This window comes from Megascapheus bottae, chromosome 14 (genome assembly GCF_031878675.1).
Source record: "Megascapheus bottae isolate mThoBot1 chromosome 14, mThoBot2.hap1, whole genome shotgun sequence".
In the NCBI taxonomy this organism is placed as follows: domain Eukaryota; kingdom Metazoa; phylum Chordata; class Mammalia; order Rodentia; family Geomyidae; genus Megascapheus; species Megascapheus bottae.
Window position 1 is genome coordinate 49090187 of NC_143522.1, and position 22715 is coordinate 49112901.

General features: G+C 43.1%; 1 protein-coding gene across 1 annotated transcript in view; it reads left to right on the plus strand.

Moving 5' to 3' along the window:
* The first annotated feature begins 1747 nt into the window (after positions 1 to 1747).
* Egln3 (egl-9 family hypoxia inducible factor 3) overlaps positions 1748 to 22715 on the plus strand; it is a 28699-nt gene continuing 7731 nt past the window's right edge. Inside the window, exon 1 of the mRNA XM_090345192.1 lies at positions 1748 to 2381. Within this exon, the coding sequence (XP_090201318.1) occupies positions 2025 to 2381 (357 nt within the window). The 5' untranslated portion in view covers positions 1748 to 2024. The remainder of the gene's footprint in view (positions 2382 to 22715) is intronic.

Here is a 22715-nt window from a genome sequence, read left to right on the forward strand (position 1 = left end):
AGACTTTAGTGCCCAGGCTGGCCTTGGACAGTGAGCCTCAGCTCCTGTGTATCTAGGATTACAGGTGTGAGCCACCACACCCGGCTTTGCTTAATATTCCTTCAGCAAATACTCAGGAGGTGCCAGCCCCTTTGGCAAGTAGAACTTTCCTGCAGGACTTTGATCCAGAATTCCATGTACATGGTGCATGGCTCATTGTCAGACATTGGTTGTCAATAATTCTTTATTAGGCAGCTATTACACAACTGAGGTTTGAGGATGATAGGCTTCTGTTATTATGCAGCTGTTGTGGGATTTCAATGGCAGCTCCCATGTGCTGGCCAATTGGAGTCTGTACCTCAGGGGGCAGCACCTCCTGCTGGATGGTTATTCCAAAGGCATGGGCTTAACACCCAGGAGGCTGTAGGCTGTGCCCCTTTCCCGTTCCCCTCCTCCATTCCCCTCTGGAACATCTTGTATGTCTTTACCGGGCCATGAGCCTTTGCTTCTGTCACCGAGGGGCACAGTTTCCTTGGCTCTGACCTGAACTTCCCTCGGAGGCACAAAAGTGGGCTATTTGGAGGAAAATAGAAGTTTAAAGGCTGATCTGTGTACAGGTGAGTGACTCGTGCCTGTAATCCTAGTTGAATAAATGAGATCTGAAGGTTTCAGGTTCGAAGTCAGCCCAGGCAGAAATGTCTTGAGGCTCCATCTCCAAAATAACCAGCAAAGAGCCAGGCTGGCGGCACAATTCCAGTGGTAGAGCACCAGAAAGTACAAGACCCCGAGTTCAAACAGTACTGAGAAAAAAAAAAGTGAAAAGGATGTTCGGGCTTATGTACTAAATGAAAATCGCTTTGCAAGTAATTTAAATATCTTGATTCTGCTCTCTGATAACAAAGGAGTTTAAAAAATGGGCTTATTTGTGGGTAATGAAAAAGTCTTCTAAGTTGTGTTCCTTCTTTGTGTGAGAGTGCAGTTGCTTGGGAAAGAAGTCAAGAGGGACCTGGAATACAGTGCATGTTTGGGGGTACATGCCAAGGTCCGTTGTTACAGGTGCATGTGATTCAGTGTGAAGGTAGAATTTCAGAGCATCAAACCGCAGTAAGAATCTTAAACGGTGATTGAGCCTTTGAGCAGCTATGACCCAGCACTCACTCCTCCCCCACTCCCTAAGGAAACACACAGTGCCTTGCACGTAGTAGGGGCTCAGGCGAATGCTCATTAATGTGTTCGTCTAAGTGACAACTGAATTCCTCACAAGCCCTCTGTTGCTAGCAGCTTGATGGTCCTGATCGGGGCTGCTGGGCAGACAAGCAGAGGAAAAGGAAATAAGCAAAGGCACCACAGACAGCTAGAAAGGAGAGATCCCAGCTTAATAAAATGCAGTTTGTTCCCTAGAGGTGACTTAGCTCAGAATAGGGCAGTAAAAGTATGCAAGTTAATTTCATGTGCATTTCAGACTGCAGATCCAGCTTGTCAAGTTTGTTGTGAGGAAAACAGCACGCGTGGCGAGGGCATTCTATTACACTCCCTTTGGCTTCCCCAGCTTCAACTGCCAGCGCGCTCTGGACTGGTGGGTGAGCTGTAGCTCGGACAGGAGGGCGGGGGAGGGGAGGGCTGCCAGGGGGCGGGGCTCCGAGTGGGCGTGGTCAGGGCGTGTCGTGGGCGGGGCCCGCAGCCGCTGGGAGTCCGGACTTAGGGGCCGGGCCTCCGCTTCTCCCCGCCCCGGGCCGCCGCGGCAGGCAGCGGAGGTTTGGCTCCTCAACTCCTTAAGGGGCCCTGGACTCCCGGCTGGGTCAGTCCAGCGCAGGGTGGTGGCGTCCCGCGCACCTCCCGCAGGGCCCCGGACGGGGATCCCTTTTCCCCAGAGTCACCAACAACTTTCTCCCATCCCCGGCGCTACGGTGGCTCTCGGGGATCGTGGTCGCCGCAGGTTGCCGAGCCCGGGGCCCCGCTCCCCGCACCTCGGTGCCAGGCTCTCCGAGGTCGTTCCCGGTCGGGGTGCACCCTTGGGGTTACCCGCTCTCAGCTCAGCGGGCGCGATGCCTCTGGGACACATCATGAGGCTGGATCTGGAGAAGATCGCCCTGGAGTACATCGTGCCTTGTCTGCACGAGGTGGGCTTCTGCTACCTGGACAACTTCCTGGGCGAGGTGGTGGGCGACTGCGTCCTGGAGCGGGTCAAACAGCTGCACTACAACGGCGTGCTGCGGGACGGCCAGCTGGCGGGGCCGCGCGCCGGGGTCTCCAAGCGGCACCTGCGGGGTGACCAGATCACGTGGATCGGGGGCAACGAGGAGGGCTGCGAGGCCATCAACTTCCTCCTGTCCCTCATCGACAGGCTGGTCCTGTACTGCGGCAGCCGGCTGGGCAAGTACTACGTGAAGGAGAGATCCAAGGTAGGACCGGCACGCGCGGGGCTGGGAAGGGGGGGGGGGCTGGGAGCGGGGAGCGGAAGCGGGGAAGGCGCACGGCCCCTGGGGGTGTGCAGCCTGGAGGCCGGCGCAGGTCACCTTCGCTGGGCTGTGCACTTTTGTCTCTTAAGCTAGAAGGCAGCCTGGTGCCTCTGTTGTCCTGTAACCCCTTCCGCGTCCCGTGCCAACTCCGGTCTACGAAGTCCAGGGGAAGGGGCTCGAGATGGCCGGGCTGCTGCCTCTGAATTGACTTACCCCGGACCCAAGTGACTTTGGGTCAGACTTTGAAGACATTGAGATTTCCCCCACCCCACCAAGGACCCGAAGGAGGGAAAAGATACTGAGATGTGTCACAGTGTTGTCACCATCTTCAGTGACTGGGTAAAATACACCCAAACTTGTCTTTCGCATAGGGATCCCTTTTTAAAAAAAATGCTGTTGAATTCTAGAGGCAGTTGTGATTTTGGGTTGTGGGATGTGAGGAGGTGGGAAGGGGGAGTTTTGTCTTTGAACAAAGCTAAAAGCTCTCTTCATTCCTGAGTGCTGCCCCGGCTTGACCTGTTGGATCCAGGATTCCGATCTGCCTGGCTGAAAATTCTCTTCTTACACTACCACCTTCTTTTCCTAATTGCCTTTTCATGGTGACAGCCACTCAACACAACAAGATATAGAATCATCAGAGAGGGACACTAGTACCTCTGTGTAGACACAGCTTTTGTTCACATGGCTTGGAAGAGACCGGGGTGTTTACCTTGGAAACATTTATAGGTAGATTGACAGGAATATGGAAGTGGGTAAGATGGCATCAGGTGGGTGTCATACATTACTTGGGGGAGGGTCTTGTTACTTTCTTTTCTCTCACTTCCTATGCTAGTCCAGGCAGCTATCTGGTGGCAATTCTGAGTGATTTGCTCTTGTTTAGTGGTCTGGTCTCTTAAGTTGGAAAACTTTTTGAAACAGCAGCAGAGCATGGCAGCTTGTGAAGGAGGGTGAACACTCATCTGGGTAGCATTCTTTGACAAGTGTCGTATTTCTCAGTGTGGGACTGATCTTGGAATAACCTATTGTTTGTTGTCTTGTTTATCCCATAAGTGAGGAAGAGGTAAGGACTGGAAATGAGTGAAGGAGCTGAAATGGATGGGTGCAGTAGGAGCCTGACAGATGGCTGTCTCTGCTGAGAACTTTCATACTTTTTAAATTATTATTATTATTATTTGAGACAAGATTGTACTATGTAGCCCAGACTGGCCTTGAACTTGATCCTCCTGAAGTGCCACTACATTTGGCACATCTTTTACCTTTTGGTCAGTTTGTTTTTGTACTAAATGGCCTTTCTTGTTTCTCAGAGAGGGCATGGGTAGGAGCGAGGGAGAAAGACTTAGGCTCAGCATTTCTGGGCTCTTTTCTTGTAAATTCAACTTGGAAGAGCCAAAGGCCTCATCACTGTAAGGTTCTTTTAACTTCAGTATTAGGAATTCCACCCTTTCTACTACCCCTGCCCTCCCAGCATTCTGGGGATGACTTTTGCTTGGAGCAGAATCAGAATTAATTGGTAGAATGAAGTCACTAACATAGTTGAAAATTAACTTTTTTTTAGCTTTGACTTAATGGATGAGAGTAGGGTTTCAGGCTAGAATTTCATTGGAATGGAATGAAAAGTACTGTGTAAGTTGCGGCAAGGTGAAAAATTAGATGTGTCTCTCCACTTAAGGGCTGTCTTCTAGATGGAATAAATAACTTCTCAGTTAACTTGTCAGAAGGTAACTGAATTGAAAAGTGAACAATTCTTCTTGTTCACTGAAGAGACATCTCATATCCAGATTTCAGTCATTTCTTAGACTGTTTTTGCACAAACCTATTCTGCCCTGCCCTTTAGAAAGATCACTTCTAGATTGGAACATTCCCTGGCTATTGAAAACCTAAAGTAACCCACGCTTACTATAGTAAATAGAAAACATTTCTTTTTCAAATTCATTTTACTTGTATGATGGTGTCTGAAAACTCATTCTTTTCCTTGAAGATCATTATTAAAACAGTGAAACATATTCCAGTTTTATATGATGTATGTCACTTTCACCTTAATTTAACCTTTTTCTTTACTTGCTTGACTTCTTCAGTTAAATCCTTTCCTGTGTAAGATCTTTTATATATCTATCCCAGGGTAAGGACATAAAGAGACTCAGTTTCCTGCAAATATTTACTAGAAATTAAATTTTTCAAAGAGAATTTACACTTTATTAAGGAAATTTCCAAGTATACACAGATGTAGGAAGGCTAATTGTTAGTGTATAGATTTATCCCTCTACCCCCCCCCTTTTTAAGTATTTTGAATTCTTTGGGGCTATGCTTAGTAATTCATACGCTGTAATTAATTTTGGGGAGGGGTGGACTTAGAACCATCACTGAGTAATGTCATAATGCCTTTTGTCTCATTGAAGCAATAGCCAAAGCATTTGGTGTGAAATAATCTATAAAGAAATACTAGATGGCCCCACTCCTTTACAAAAATTGCTAATACTTATCAACTTTGTTGATGAAAAACCCAGGGTGAAACTGGGGGGGGGGGGGGGGCGGGGAGATGCAAGGAAAGTGGTGGCACTGTCCAAAAAGAAATATACTCATTACCTGACTTACATAACTGTAACCTCTCTGTGCATCACCTTTATAATAACAACATTTATATACTCACATATATCTGGGGTGCAGACCCTCTGGGTGAGTGGTTCCCTAGAATATACAGCAGTATGGCGCCCCCTAACCTCAAGCGTGGGTATTGCTTTCAGTCTTGCAAAAGATTTCTTATCGGTTCCTCCCTTTTGGAGATTTTTTAGAACTCATCCAAGATAAATACTGGTCATAACTTGCTTCTTTTTCTTTGGCTGTCCGGATCTTGTAAGTGGCTGTTTTCCAGAGAACGTGTAATTTATAGAACTAAATGTCCCCATTGCTTGAAGCCGTTCATTGTAGACTCACTAGCTAGTTAACTCTAATAATAATAAACACATTTTATTGGACAGTTTGCTCTTTCTGGTGCTGTATTAAAATACTGTAAAAATACTATCTTATTTAATTTTCTGAGCCAGGACTTAAGCAAATGAGTGCTTAAACAATTGACCTAAAGTCTTAAAAAAGGGTTTATGAAAGGATTTAGGGGCTTAGGGTAGGAGTTACCAAACTTTATGGCCTTTTAGGTAAATTTCTTAGGTTTCATCTAGTGTAAAATGAGAAAAAGAAATGTGTTTGAAGAGAAGGAGCATTAAATATCATACACATAAAGTTCTTAGAATTCTAAGCATGCATCATTGTTACAGGCTTTAAGTGGAGACTTGAAATTCTAACCGACATCTCTGACTCCAGTCTATGTTCTTGACGTTTAGGATTTCCTATCTGTCTTCTTTAACAAGCACCTGCAGAGTGTTCATGCTAGGATTCTGTACAGAGTTGGAAGCACAACTGAGAACAAGCTTATAATCCCATATACTTAAAAAAGATCTCTTTGTGCCAGTATGGGGGCTTGAACTCAGAATCTTGCACTCTCACTTGGGTTTTGTTTTTTTTTTTTTTTTTTTTTTGCTGAAGGCTGACACTCTCCCATTTGTGCCACACCTTCACTTCTGGCTTTTTAGTGGCTAGTTGGAGATGTGAGTCTTTCAGATTTATCTTCCTGGGCTGGCTTTGTACCAAGTTCCTCAGATCTTAGTCTCTTGAAACTTAGTTGTTAGTATCTTTAAACTAGGTATCTCTAGTTCAAGACTGATTAAGTCAGAAGCTTTACAAACAAGAAAGGAAAAAAAAACATTGAAATGGGTGAATGGAGTACATTTGATGAGAAAATGAAGTGTGCTAGTATGTGCCTATTGTTATTTTTTTAAGTTTGTGAAACTTTTTATTATTTATTTATTTATATTTTATATTTTATTTTTATTTTCATCATTTTTGTTATTTTTAGGAAAAGCATTTATTAACAAGGTGGGTTATGTAGACCTTTGCCAGAGTGGCTCTGGAAAATGGTGTGAGGTTGCATTGTGACAGAAAAGACAGCCCTTCTGCAGAAGCAATCCAGAGAAATGATGAAATTGCAAAAAGTTCATGAATAAAAGAAAATGTGTTACTGGGCAGTGGGTTTATTCCTCCACTGTTGAGCAGTAACAATTTTGGCCTACCCTTCTCATCTAATGTCAGGAATATCCATTACTTCATAGAGCTTATCCTAATTGGAAGCTGCTTTAATTTGCTGGGAACATCCGGGTATCTCTCAGGACCTAATTACAAGAAATGCAATCAGGGTTCTTAGAAGACCAGGGCCATGAATTAGATCTTCATATCGTGGCCAACTGGTGCATTAATTCTTTGGGTGTTATGATTCATTTTTGTTTCTCTGCTTGTGTTCTTTGTTTCTTCTCTCTCCTTCCAATGTAGCTTTTCTGATTCCATGCACATGGCTCAAGATGGCTACCAGTCATGGCTGCCTCAGCCTTCAGTTGAGAAAAATGTGACTGGCACCATGTTAGCTCAGGGGACCTATGAGTATTGGTTGGAGGAGGTGAGAGGCATGTAGTGTCATGTCATAAATATAGTAATATGGTGGCCAGAGCCTCCATGATAGGTATAGCTCTTAGCACATAGAGATTGTGGACTGGATATACTACACAGTGTCTCTACAATTAAACACCTAGCTATGAATAAGATATTTTAGGAGAGGTAGCACTGAACTTGAAGCACTGAACATCTTTATGGAAGGGAATGGACTGTAAATCATATCCTTTGAGTAATCTCTTCCCAACGCTACATTGTTTCTAATATAAAGGAGAGAAGGCACCTTGAACAGGTCCTTAAGAAGGGTGCTGCACAAGAGAGGGATGCAGTGGTTAATGTTGCTTCATTTATCAGGTAGCCTGCAGCAGCTCAGCATCGGTACGTGAATTCTGCTACCTTCTCAATTTCTTTCAGCATTTTAAATATAATTCTGACTATATTGACAAACAGTTCCTTTGGAACAGCACTTTGTAGCTGTTCACTAATGTTGTTTTAAGAAACGAGTGTCACTTTTCTCTGGTGTTTGTCAGTGTACATGTTCTGACAGTAATGATAGTTCTGATATATTCTGCTGGGCATCTGCCAGGAGTGCCCAGCGGGTAGCTGAATGCAGAGGCTTTGGAATTGTAAATACAACAGACAAATCAGTTTATGATGCCAGACTAAGGAATTCAGCTTTGGCAGATTTCCAGGAACCATTGATTTGGCTCTGATTCAGAGTCCTGTCTGTTTGCCAAGTAAGATTAGCTAACTTGGTTAATTATACATGGAATGTGTGCCCCCATTTCTTGCAGTTATTTCTCTTAAATCAGTGTGGCACTTACTTGAATTTTGCATTCTCTCTGGCACTGATTTGTGGATGAGTTTCTGTTCATGTGTTTGGTGAGCTGCTAGTGATGATATATACATACTTTTTCTCTTCCTACCCTGGTAATCCTGGCCCTTTTTTTTCTTATTTCTCCTTCTTTTCTTTCTTTCTTTCTTTCTTTCTTTCTTTCTTTCTTTCTTTCTTTGTTTTCCTAGAGCTTTCCTTCTCTCCTAACCCTAAAATACTTTTAGAAAGGATTTGCCAGACATACAACCCCGAGAGCATCACCATGGTCTCCTGTGCTTCAGAAGCCATGCTCCTAGAAGCCATTGTGTCTGCTTTCTAGAACTCTATTCCTGATTCAGTAGGTGGCCCTAAGATTGTTTGATTGCTTAGTTGACCTTCCATTTGGAAGTTTCTTGAATGCAGAGACTGTTGAGTTTTGTATGTACGTTTAATGTTAAGAACAGGCATAGCAGTAGAACCTAAAAAGTGGGGTGTGGGGGGAAGCCATCTGTGTTTTGTTAGGAAGAGGACAGGCCTGCAGCACGATCTCTAATAGATATTGAGTGCTGAGTATTTGACATGCTATAAGAGACCACCTTAGAGGAAGAACTTAGCTTTAATTCAGTTTTAATTCCATTCTGAAATCCACACTTCTTTCTAGGAAGTACTGAGTCATAGTTGGAGCTTGGTATTTTTTTTTACATTCAGGTCTAGCTGAGAGAGAGAAGAGAGCCTTGGGGTTCTGGTTCTGGTTCAGACCCTGGCAAAGGATATCTCAGGCTCTACTAGTTGAGTTATGCCTCCATCTCTTTCAGTTTTGTTTGTGGTAGGATTGAACCCAGGGCTAGACTTGCTAGACATGCAGTCTACAACTTGAGCCACACCTCTAGCTCCTTTATGCAGTGGTTAATTTCAAGGGAAGGTCTCATTCTGTGTCTGGGTCTGTGTGAGCTGCAGTTTTCCTACTTGTAATTACCCATGTCACTGGGGGTGACAGGCCTGTACCTCTTTGCCCAGCCATCATGCTTCCCCTGTCATTGCGATAATAGGTATGCACCATCACATCCAGCCATTGCTTGTAGTCTCTGACAATTTCTTTTTGCCCTGGGTTGGCCTCAAACCATGACCTCCCAGTCTCTACCCCCACAGTAGCCTAGAATTACAAGCATGAAACACTGTACCCAACCTTAGTTTTCTTTTTTAGACAGGGTGTTGTTATGTAGCCCAAAATGGTCTTAAACTTGCAAACCTCCTACCTGTCTGCCTGCTGAGACTGCTGTGTGTGTGAGAGTGTGTGTGTGTGTATGACTTGATTTTGATCAGTTAGAAGCACTGAGATAGATATTTCACACACACATATTATATATATATTATATATATGTATAATATATATATATTGCCCTAAATGCAAGCTCCAGGACTGGCCAAAACTAAGCCCCAGTCCTGGGGCTTGCATTCAGGGCCTAAGCACTATCCTTGGACTTTCTCAAGGCTAGAGCTCTACCACCTGAGCCATAGCACCACTTCTGGCTTTTTCTATGTATGTGGTACTGAGGAATCGAACCTCAATCTTCATGCATGCTAGGCAAGCACTCTACCACTAGACCAAACTCCCAGTCTTGAGCCTATATTTTCATCAACTGAGAAGAAAGTAGTATTTTTTTGTCACCTGTTCTTGGATTCCTGGAGAGAGAAGGCTCCTCTGCCATCAGTTCCCAGCACTGATATGCCAGTAATCCACACAGAGCTCAGCCAGGCTAGCATGTGGCAGTTGGAATGTTTCCAGCCACAAAGCCTGTGTCACAGACGGCTCTAGGCATTTTGCTCCCTTTCAGTTCCCCAAATTAACCCGCTAAGTTGGCTGATTCTTTTACTTTTTATCCTTGGGTGGGGGGAGAGCAGGGGAGGCATGAAAGGCTCTTGGATTTGACCCAAAATAGTCGTGGTCACAATCAACATGGGCACAAGCTGGAAATGCAAATTATTGGGCTTCTTCACAAATCTAGTGTGTCAGAAATGCACGTGTTCTCCAAGTGACCCCAGGATGGACTAAAGTTTGAGAACCACTGAGTGAAGTTCGGGAGGACTGGTGCTGTGGCTTTCTACAGCTCCTCTGTACAAAGGACATCAGAAAATCGAATAAATCAGGGTTGGGCTGAGCGCTGCTGATTCACACCTGTAATGCCAGCTACAAAAAAGACTAGGATCTAAGGATCTGGGTTCAGGGCCAGCTCAGGAAGACAAATCTAAGAGACTCCTTATCTTTAGAGATAGAGTGCCAGCACTGAGTTCAAGCTCTAACACTAGCGTGTGTGTGCATGCGTGCACATATACACACGTACATAATTAAGCAATCAATGAATATGATTGATGAAATTCAAGCTTCTTCATAGCTAAAACTTATCAGTTACTTTTTTAGCTCATTTGTAAGCTTTTCAGAAATACATGTTAAACATACAGGTATATAACTTTTCTGTGAGTTGTACCAGTAAGATGAGTTTTCCAAAACTATTAGAATGTTTAGAAACAACTTTCCCCTGTAGTGGTGAGTTAAGGGGAGAAAAAAACGTCTTTATTAGTTACTATGGGTGTTACTCCCTTCTGCTTAGCCAACAGCCTGGAAAGAAGTAAGACCCAGGAAGAACAAAGAACCAGAGTGATTCTGGAGGTGCACAATTTGGAACAGAGTGCGTTGGAAGCAGAGGATTTCCTCACTAATGAGAATGTATTATGTGCCAACTGTGAACACTCCTTACAAGCCTGAAGTGTGGCTTTCCAGGCTGCGAGGCTGGCTTCAAGGAAGCTGGAGAATACTGAGGTTTAGGACTTTCATGGGGAAAACCTAGACAAATCAATGGAAACTAGCTTGATTGGGATCAAAGATAAAATCAGTAGAGGTTGGGCACTCTTTTCCTCTCCTGGCTTTGATGGCATGCTAAAGGTTTGAGCCTGTGTTTGGTAAATCAGAAGCACTGTCAAAGAATCCTTTTTTATTTGTTCGTTCCTTGCCTTGGAGTTTGAAGGAAGGCAATTTCATTCCTGGTCCCTCTGGAAATCACACCACTTGTTTTCAGGTAACACTTCTTTTCCTGATATTTTGGGAGCAGTTTGGAAACATAGGTTCATCTACTCAGCTCTATAGTATCCAACCAGTCATGCTTTTGTTTCTTTCAGTTTCCATATTTGGAAATCTTCTACCTTTGAGGAGTGTGGGAATAAGTAAATTAACCACTTCCTCAACTCTCAGGCCCAGACCCAGGTCCTTTATTTCTGGTTTCTCTTTCTATTCCTGACAAGAGTTGAGACATGTTTTTCTCTGAGGAACCTTCTACTTTCTACCCTATAACCAGGTCGTATAGATGTCAGTCCTTCACTAAGCCAGTGAATATGTATGGGATGAATCCTAATGAACACAATTTCTACATCCTGTGAATTCTAATCCAGGTGTTAGTAGAGTGTAGACATTGCCCAGACAAGCTTTGTGCTTATGTGAGTAGTGAACATGGATTTCATCCTGAGAGTTTTTTTAATAGGGGCTTTTTCCCCCTTAGGAGTAAGATATTTTTGCATATCCTTTGCCATTTTTCTGCACTGGTCATATATCATCTGATTTTGACATTAGTTTGGAAACTGTAGCTGTTGTTGGTCTGACCTGATGAAGGAAGGTTCTAGAGATAGAGACTGACTTCCTCCTGCACAACTTAAGAGGGAAGAATAGCTTAGTGTGTAGGCAGCTGTTGGGATAAGATGGATGTTGAGGACCACTGCATATGAGGCTGAGAGGGTCCAAGAGGGGCTTCAGAGATTTGATGGTGGGTTGAGGTCAACCCAGCAGTGATAAAAACACAGCAACAGCTTAGACATGGGTACTTTGCCACAGGTTCAGAGTTCATTTCCTTTCCTTCTGGTTCTTGTTCAAATGACCTCTTGAGCTCTTAGTTTACAGACCCCATTTCAAGCATACTCGTATAATTTTGTTTTATTAGTTTTTCTACGGAGGGATGAATCAAGTGTAGTCAGCCTCCTGTATTTTTAAGTTCATTAGCTTCTTGTATGTTTAGATTCAACCAACTGTAGATAAAAAATACATGGAAAAAACCAGTTCTGTATGGAACACTTAGGGAGAATTTGGATCATTTTTCCCTAAATGATACAGTATAACAGATACTTAGCATTTATGTTGTACTAGGTACTGAAAGTAATCTAGCAATGATTTTAAGTGTATGGAAGAGTGTGCTCAGATTACATACAAATCTGTCATTTTCTACATCCCTGAGTTTTGGCATCCATGCAGGTGATCCTAGAACTTGTATGTGGATATAAAAGATAAGTGCTTTTTTGCCCCCATGGGAAGAGGGGCTTGTGCTGATAGTGAGGCTTGAATTCAGGTCCTGAGTGCTGTCTATGAGCTTTTCTGCTCAAGATTGGCATTCCACCACTTATGGCACAGCCCCATTTCCTGTATTTTTGGTGGTTAACTGAAGATTACTCATGTGGACTTTCCTGATAGGACCTGCTTTCAACTGTGATTCTTGAGTCTCATCTTCTTGGTTAGCTTTAGCCACCAGTGCCTGGTAGTGACAACTATGCCTTAAGCTGTAGACCTGAAGATCCTGGTTCCCTCAAAAATAGAATGTGGGTAAACTGGTTAAATTTAGACACTAGAAAGCCTCACTGGTAAAACATAGCTGATTTAGCTTTATGTTCTTCAGCACACAAACTGCTTTAAAAAGCAAGTTTCAAAACCCTTCTCTTGTGCCTTTACTTCTTTATCTGTATGTCGGAGAAAATGTTTCCTCTTGGTTGGGTATTGTGGAGGGAATGAGGTAAGAGTTGGGAAGCTCACATCACAGGTCAGGGACACAACTGGTAAAACACCTGTGTTCGTTCAATACATAAATATGGTGGCTGAATTTCATGATTTCCGACTGAACTGCTGTGTCAGTGCTCTCATTTTTAGCACATAGATTTTTCCAAGTATTGAAGTGCAAATGGATGTTTCTCCTGTCTTGTGAATATTGCTTCAAGACATTTATCCTGGCATGTTTTGATAGATAATGATGGATATATTATCCATTCACAAAGAATTGTTTTATCAGTTGTGTTGAAGTTATCATGGATTCTTTCCAGTGTCTTAAGATCAGAGTGGAATGTGTAAAGAGACCTATATGTAATTATGTAATTCACTGATAGGCCAGCTCACGGCACCCCTTATCTTTGTTAGAGGAGCAGACTTTCTTCCTTCTCTTCCTTCCCTCTGTCCTTACTTTGTTCTGCTTTACTTTTTGGTATTGATAATGGGGCTTGAATTCAGGACCTGTGTGATGTCCTTTAGTTTTTTATTTTTTATTTTTTGCTCAAAGCTAGCACTCTACCACTTGAACCACAGCTCTACTTGTGGCTTTTTGGTGGCTCTTTGGAGATACTGTTATTTCCAATCTCATGGACTTTGCTGCTTGGCTGACTTCAGACTTGGATCCTCAGATCTCAGCCATCTATGTAGCTAGGATTACAGGTGTGAGTTACCCTTGTGCCCATAGAGATTAGAGTTTTAAAGAGCTGCAGGGGAAGTTTTATTTTTTCCTGATAAGGTTGTTTTTTCATGTTGAATAACATTAAATGTTATGACACCTGTCTCTTTCCTCCATTACCTTAAGAATTAATCACAGATGTGTTCTGTTTAGAAACATGGTCATTTCCAGGTCCACGTATGACTTCCAGAGTTAATGACTCAGAACCTGGCTGCTTCTTACCTTTTCAGTAAACAAGAAATTAAACACGAAATGTGCAAATGCCACCAGGGTCGTTGGGTGGGGGGGAGTATCTCAGGAAACAGGGCAGCTGTTCTGTTAACATGTGGTGAGAGGCAGTGAAAGGATCTGGTTAAATGCCTGACCTATTTAAATGGCCTCGGCCTGGGCTTGACTGACTTGTGCTGGTTTTGTAATTGCTAGGAAGCCCCTGTTGCAAGCATTTCTTTGGTGACAGGGGTAGCAAAGGGGGCGGAGCAGAGGGCTCCCTTCCCTCCTCAGGCTGACTGGCGGCTTTCTGTGCTCTGCCGGCTGGGGTGTGGGCTGACTGCCACCCTCACGAAGTGCACGTAGCCCTGTCACCCAGTCATCACCCAGCTGGCCAAGAGCCAGGTCTCCACGGGAAGGGCGGCTTTCCCAAACTCCAGCAGCCTGTATTGATATGTCCATGTGGCTGGCCCTGTTTACTGTGCCTAATTGCAGGGCCCTGTTGGAATCCCCTTCCAAAGGGAAGATTTAACCACAATGGAGAGAGGAATGACAATATGCTCTTATAAAAACAATAACAACAACAAACCCTGGTTGTCTGAGAATTCTAGTGGCAATTACCTCCTGCCTCTATGTCTGAGACACAGGACCCCTGGAGTGGTATCTTAACCTAGTACAATTAGATGGTACAGGCTTTGGGGAGCTCCTGTGGTTTTGTACAAGGAGGACAGGGCTGTAAGAAAAGGAGGGGGGAGAGAGAGAATGTGAACATATTTTTCCAGGGATGGGGTGGGAGTTTATCTGTGTGTGTGTGTGTGTGTGTGTGTGTGTGTGTGTGTGTGTGTGTGTGTGTGCACTCACCTGCCCTGGGGGCCTAAACTCAAGGTCTAATGGCTGATCCTTTTTCATAGGAAACTGATGTTCTACCACTTGAGTCACAGTGTTTGGCTACTTTGGCTTTCTTTGCTAATGAATTAGAGATAGGAATCTATCTCACTGGCTTCCAACTATGGTTCTCAGAGCTCATGCTCCTGAATACTTAGGACTAATTCGGGCATGAGTCACTGTCACTTTACCTCTGAAGGTTCTCAGTTTGAAGTCAGCATGGGCAGGAAGGTTCATGATGTTCTTATCTCCAATAAACAATCAAAAGAGCCAGAAATGGAGCTGTAGCTCAAAGGGTAGAATGCTAGCCTTGAGCAAAAGAAGCTCAGGGACAGTGCCCAGGCCCTAAGTTCAAGCCTCAGCCTCAGCCCCAGCATGTGCATGCGTGCACATATCACACACACACACACACACACACACACACACACACACACACGCACACACAAATCTGGATCTGCCACTTTTGACCCAGACAACTAAACTGAAAGTTCCCAAGTCTAGGTAGTGATGCTTGTTTGTATTATATGATCCCAAAGTTAAGAGCAAGTTCATCTGAGTATCCTAAGATTTTAAAGTGAAGATGGTAGATTCCAGCCTTCTAGCCACGGGATTCTTACCTGACCAGGGAGGGCAGCTCATAGAGGCAGCTGAGAGTGGGTAATAAGTTATTTTTTGTTTGCAGAAGTGCTGAAATTCCTAGGGTATTAACACAGTTCACTGAAAGGGCCTGGTCATTATTGTGTTACATTGTGAGGAGAAGGGTTCTGGGTATACAGGTTCTGGGAACAGAATTATTTTTAGCCTGGATTTAGGATGAATGAGGAAGACAGAAATAGTTTTTATGGTGGGCATGGAATAGTAGAAAATATTTTCATGAATAATTTGGGGTTCTTAAAAGGCTTACTGACTTGGCAGGTATTTGACTCTTTGACATTCTGAATTTTGAATTATCTGATAGAACTTTGAGAAGGGGAACCAGGATAGCTGGAGACAACTTATGTTACAATAGTTCCTATTTCCGCTGCATTTTGTTACATCAGTCTCTCACTGGAAGGCACTAGAAGGAAGGAAATAACTTAGGCTTGATCTTAACCAACAACAAAGATAACAAGCAAGATGCCAAGCTAGATAATTGAAAACCATTCAAGCAGTTTCCTACCTTTTTCTGTAGTGCTTACATTTTCTCCAATTCTCTTTATCCCAGTCTTGGTGGTGGGAGTGAATGTATAAAAATCCACAAGCATGCAGTTGGTCACAGGTAGTTCTCACTTGTAATCCTATCTAGGCTGAGATTTGAGGATCTTGGTTCAAAGCCAGCCTAGGCACTAAAGTCTGTAAGACTATTATCACCCATTAACCACCAGAAAACTGGAAGTAGCACTGTGGATCAAGTGATAGAGTGATAGTTTTGAGATGAAGAGCTCAGGGACAGCACCCAGGCCCAGAGCTCAAGTCCCAAGACAAATACATAACATCCAGAAGCACTTTTTTTTTAAATGTATATAAATGCTTTGCAATTATCTTCTAGGGAGGCCTCTGTTGTATTTTAGAGTTTTATCCAAGTGACATCAGTGCATACCACAAGTGACTCTGAAGATCCCTCACCACTGATGGTCAGAAGCTAGGGCAAGAAATTAAGTTATCTTTTCCTATCCTCAGCTGTTTAATTTTTATCTTTATCAGAGTAAGATCTTTTTATCTGTAGATAAAAGATAAAAACTCGGCTTAGTCTTATCTTTATTTCTTTGGGATGGAAAATAATGTAATTTGACATTTTGTCTGAATTTGTCTTTACTTATTTTTTAAAACAAAACTTGCAGAAACTATGCTTGGCCTAGACTTCTCCCCTTCTCTTCCCCTCCCCTCCTTTCCCCTTTCTTTCCAAGGTTACTTAAGAGAACTCATTCCATCAGCAAGATACAGAGAAGCCACACTTTAAGAGGTCAAATTGGGAGTTTTTTTTTATTGAAATACCAGCATCTGCAAGTGGACGCATGTCCCCCTCTCCTCATATCCACCATTAACACCCCAAGCTCTTTTCTGTGAGATGCCTACCTATAGCAGTTTGGATACTTCAAGGGTTTTTGTTTTCTTTTTAAGAAGGAGGCTCTCGATTTAGAGCAGCTGGCACATGTATATAGCATTTATATTTCAGTCTTTAGCACATTTTTAGATCTAGACTATTTACTCTCTATTCCCCCCTCTATGAATTACCAAATCATCAAATGAGACCCCTATCTCAGGCCCCTATCAAGTGAAAGATGTGAGCCCTACAGATCTGCTATCCTAGCTAGTAAGAGGCTGACATCTAGAGGATCAAAGTCTGAACCCAACCTGGCCAGGCAAGTTTATATTCTATCTCCAGCTGACAGGAGACATGGCTCAAGTAGTAGAATGTAAGCAAGCAAGCCAAGCAAGTGTGAGGTTGTATGAGTTCATGCTCTAGTATCCACAAAAGAAACAAAAACAAGGAGGAAAAAAAAGAAAGCTAAGGTATCAAGTATCTAGCCACAGGCTGCCTTGTCCATTGTCTACCTCAATATGCCTCTTAAACAGTATGCCTCTGTGCTGACCACAGGTTACCCTGAGAAATTTCCCTGGAAGTGTAGCCCTCAGCTTCTCTGTCCCCAGATGACTGAGAACATTGAAAATGTGTCACCTAGGCTGTTGTCCCTTGAGTGTGAACAAGATCTGTTTCTGGCTAGAAAACATGCACTGTCAAATGCTGTCTGCTATGATGAGTTGCTTGGCTACTTTCCCTTTCTTTTCTTTCTTTCTTCCCATCCTGGGACCTGAACTCGGGCCCTGGGCACTGTCCCTTAGCTTTTTTTGTTCAAGGCTGCTGCTCTATCACTCGAACCCCAGCTCCACTTCTGGTTGTTAATTGGAGATAATCTCATAGACTTTTTCTTGCCTCTGTTGGCTTCCAATTGTGATCCTTGAATCTTTGCCTCCTGAGTAGCTAGGATTATAGGCATGAGCCACAGACATCCAGAACTTGGTTGTTTTCCTAAGCTAACAAAGCCTTTGTTTCCCTACTAACTCTTTACATGTGTAGTTCTGTGCAGTTCTCTACAGTCATGCGTTATGGTGGGAAGGAAGGGTTGTGGGTCTCCACTGCTCTGTATCCAGTGGATAAACTGGAAGGAGGCTTGGAACAGAGGTGTGGAAAAGCATGTGACATGGGATGGTACTTAGGTTGAAGCTCTGACTTTGGATGGGAAGTAGCTGAGCCCAGTAGAGAGAAATGGCTGAGGGTACTTGCTCATAGCTCAAGAGCCATCTCAAGGTAACTTGAGTTCTTGGGAAACATAAGACCATAGGTAATCACAGTATATATCCTGATGTATTTCTTTGACCCTGACTATCAAGTTGAGACCCACAACATTTAGGAGAGTTTCCCTAAAGATCTGATTGGTTGTCTGCATCATTAGATGTGAAGAGTTGTTCTTGCAAATGGCAACCAATCTGGTAGTGTAGGTAGCATTTCACACCACACCTTCCAGAGTCCTCACATGGAGTACCTGATTGAATCCAGTCAATTATCGTTATAGCAGGATTGTACACTAGTTTGACAGTCCTGAAACAGAAGCTACATTTGATTCCTTAAGGACATGTTGAGGCCCCAGTAAAGGGAAAGATAAGCATGCTATGTCATGAATTTACAGATAAGCAAACTGGGATGTGGAGAGATTAAATACGAACTATGCATTACTAAGGTTGTGTTTTACTATCATGTTGTGCACAAGATCTTTGAGATAGGGTCTTGCTAGCAAGCTCCAATATATATATATATATATATATATGATATTTATCCATCTATACCTACTTATATAAAGATATGTATATAAATAGATATCTATATCTATGAATATCTACCTATTGATAGATACAGATTCTTCTTTGGCAGCCCTGGGGTTTGAATTCAAGGCCTCATGATTATTATGCTGATGCTCCACCATTTTTACTGGCTATTCTAGAGATGGCCTAGGCTGATTTTAATCCTTGAGCCTCTGGATTTCAGCCTTCTAAGTAACTAAGATTACAGGTAGAAGCCACTGGTACCTCACAAGAAAACCATTTTTAATTCACAGCCAAGTTTTATAAAAGTTGGTGGGCATTTCTACTTAGCAGCTACAGAGATCTCATATTCATGAGTAGATCAAAATGAAAGTTTTACATGTCAGGCAACAATAGGTTTTCATTTGTTGCAACTTTTGTAAAGGGACATGGTGAATCTTTTAATTTGCTCAGTTGGACTTTGGATAAAATGCCTCTTTGCTGTACCTTGTAAGATCAAGTCTTGCTAGTGATTCTGACACTAAAGGAACAATATTAAATATTTCTATGAACAAACATGATATGAGGCTAAATATCTCCCTCTCCCTCCCTCCCCTCTCTCTCCCTCGCTTTCACTCTCTTTTTGTGGGGTGCTTTATTAGAGTTTCAAGAATGACACCTTTGCTGAATGGACAATGGATCATTGATGCCAGTATTTAAAATGCTTTGGGCATGCAGTCAAGTTGCAGTTGATTGCATTTGTGAGCATCCTGTTTAGGCATTGGAATGGAAATCTTGGACTTTTATTTTTCAACTTGACCTTTGGACTTTGAGATTCAGTGTTTTATGAAGTCAGCCCACCAGCAACCCTTACCCACAGAGCCACTGTGTTCTTCTGGGGGCATGTGAGAAGCAGAATGTCTACTTAGATTTGGATGCTACAGTTCGATCTGTGTTCATCTGTTCATTGCTATATTTGTTTATTTGGTGGCACTGGAGTTTGCGCTGAGAAGCGTTGAACTTGCTAAGCAAGGGCTCTAACACTTGAGCCATACTCTAGCCCTTTTGCTTTTGTTATTTATCTTTTTTTAACAAGCTGCTTACATTTATGCCTGAGCTAGCCTAAACTGTGTGGCCCTCAGATTTTGTGTGCAGCTGAGGTGACAGGTACACACTACCACACCCCTTTTATATTGGTGGAGATGAAGGTCTTGTGAACTTTTTGTATGTTCTGGTCTCCATTCCTTGATTCTTGATTCTTCCCATCTTCCACATAGCTAGGATTGTCGGTGGAAGGCCCAGCTATGTGTACGTCTTTAAAGAACACACACACATTTCCTGCCTGAGCGTGACTGTGAAGGGTGCCTAGAGCACATATCTCTGGGCTAGAGCCAGCCCGGCAACACCTGGTTCATTCCTCTCATTTCCTGTTACTACAGAGCCTCAGAGCAGCCTCTGGGGATGGAGCAGGGAAGGACGTGCTGAGGGCTGGCCATGGGAAGGGAGTAGGACATGGAAGGGGGAAGGACATGGAAGGGGGATGTGTGGATTCAACCATCCATCTAAGAACAGAGCCAGACCCCATGATATGGGCTGTGGTGGCACTGATGCAGGTGCAAAACTTGTGTAAATCTCAGCTGCTAGTCCACTCAGGAAGTTTTAGTCAATGAAAAGCCTGTAATAAATAAATAAGACATCCTCCCGCTGAGTGTCAGTGCTAACTGCTTGCCAATGCTTGGATAATCATTGGAGCCCTCTGTTCTCGGAACAATAAAGTATTGGAGCGCTTTCCTCCATGTATATAGACTAGATCCCTTTCCAGATTGAATGAGATTTAGATAACAGCACAGTTGAACTGATTGGTTTCCGGAGTTTGTTTCTGCCCCGTGCACAAATTGGCATGGCTGGGGATGAGTCTTTATTAATAACATCTGCTTCTCAGCGCATCCTTAGCCTGGTATTTTCAATTCTACCTCTAAGACCAGCACATAGTGGGGAGTGTGCCCAAGTTAAGACCTATCTCCCGGGACACCAATCCAGAAAACTCACAAATCCCATTGGCCAATGGGGTCTCAACAAGGCCCACAGAGGCCCACAATGATTTCCTTCCATTGTATCCAACTTGATGCACAACAAGGCTTCTGGAACTATGAGAGAGGATGTATAGTCACTGCAGCCAGATAACTGGTCTCCTGCTCTCTCTTAAGCAGTCAGGTCCTCTGCTTCCTTTTCAGGGTTTCATCCTGACAGTAAGCCCTCTTTCTCTATGTGTGTGTTTTGTACCTGCAGCCAACAGTAGAGGATGTACTTCTGTGACTCTTGTTTTGTTTTGGTTTGTTTTCAGGATTCTAATCTGAGTTCTGAGTGCTGATAAACACTTGAAAATGCCCTGAAAAACTCTGTTGCTTTTCCTAGGTTTGATGTTTAGATCAAGTCCTAGTTTACTTGACACAGGTCCCTCTGTATAGGAGAGAACAGCCTGAGACCAGTAGAATTGTGGAATGAAACAGATGGCTGGCATCCAGACTTCTGACCTTTCTCTGTCTCGGAGTAGAGCTGTTTAAGAATGTAAAGTTGACAGCACACTTTTCTTTTCAGACACACATAGTGGGAGGAGGGGGGAGGCTGAGATGGCAGGAAGTCCAGCTAGTGATTGTGGCCTTCGTGACTTTCATTATTGGCCCTGATAATCCTGACAGAGCTTCTCCACCCATCCCAGGTGAATTAATTCATTTATCTCTTCCTCTCTAGAAAGGCCATTATTTCCATCTGCTCCCAATCCTCTGTTTCCAGCCATCTTCTGCTTGGTGGATATCATTTGTTAAATCTTTTTGGCAGTCAACCTCAAATTCCACTTCCAGGAAGATATTCAAGCTAACAGTCAAACATGGACTCTAAGGATAAGATTGTGCTGATACTTTCAAGGTTCAGAGGCAGGAGACGGAGATCACTAGCTGCATGTGTGTCTGAAGGGATTGGGAGATGATGAGTTAAGGTTTAAGATCGTTATAAAGTCTACATAAATGTATGAGTCAAAGTATGTCTATGAAACGTCTCTGAGAGAGCCACTGATCTAGGTAGAATACACCCTTAGACAAAACTATTCACAAATTCTTGATTTATTTACTGACTTTTCAATGAACACCTTTCTGTGTTTTAGACACGGTCGTAGTCTAAGATCACAGCAGTGAAAAGAACAGGAAAATATTTCTATGTTTTTATTTTTTTATTATGTCCCCAAACTTTCCTATTTTTTTTTTTTGCCAGTCCTGGGCTTGAGCTCAGGGCCTGAGCCCTGTCCTTGGACTTTCTCAAGGCTAGAGCTCTACCACTTAAGCCTCAGCACCACTTCCGGCTTTTTTCTATGTATGTGGTACCGAGGAATCGAACCCGGCTCTTCATGCATGCTAGGCAAGCACTTTAACCACTAGGCCAAACTCCCGGCCCCAACTTTCCTATTTTTTTAAATAGCAGTGTCTTGAAAAGAAAAAGCACTTTGTTCTTCACATTTTTTTTTTTTTGCCAGTCCTGGGGTTTGAACACTTTTTGCTCAAGGCTAGCACTCTGCTATTTAAGCCACAGCACCACTTCTGGCATTTTCTGTGTATATGGCTCCAGGGAATTGAACCCAGGGCTCCATGCATACTAGGTGAGCACGCTACCACTTGGTCACACTCCTGGCTCCCACATTAAAAAAAAATCTATTTTCTAAGTTTCTCATGAAACAGGGGTTTATTACTCTATCACAGCAATTTACAGTAGCATGTTTAAAGTAGGTGTCAGCTTTTTTTCTACCTGGTTGATATAAATAGTACTTAGACAAAGGAAGAGAACTTCAGATTATCACCAGATTTGATAATTATCAGGCAGGAAGAGGAAAAACATGGTTAAGAAATGTGTGGGGTGCTGGTAGCTCATGCCTATATTTCTAGCTACTATTTTAGGAGACTGAAATCCGAGGATTTAGGTCCCAAGCCAGACTGGGCAGAAAAGTCCTTGAGATTTCATCTCCAATTAGCCAGCAAAAACACAGGAGTGGAGACACGGACCGTGTGGTAGAATGCCATGTGAACATGAAAGCTGAGTGAAAAGGTGAGGCCCTGAGTTCAACACCTAGTATTGACACAAAGCAATAAAAATACAGAAAGGAAGACATGATGTAGGCTGCTTAAAGTATCTTTCTTCCTGAAGAACATCTCCTTGGGTCTGTGGCTAACAAGTATCGTGTTCTTTGCCTCGGTCTTTTCCTTCTCTCTTCTTTATGTTCTAAATTTTTCATTGAGTATATAATGCCTTGGGTTCCTTTGTCATTGGATGTGTCTCTATAAATAATACATCGTGTTTTCACAATTCAGAGGTGCTATCTAAACAGTCTCGAAAGCCTCATCCTTAATGATTCTTGTTTTTTTGTTTATTTGTTTTGTTTTGTTTCTAATGCTGGTCTCAGGGCTTGAGCTCTCTTCCCAAGCATGTTTTTGCTCAAGGCTAGAGCTCTGCTACTTGAGCCATGACTCCACTTTTAACTTTTTGATGGTTAATTGGAGATAAGAGTCTTACAGGCTTTCC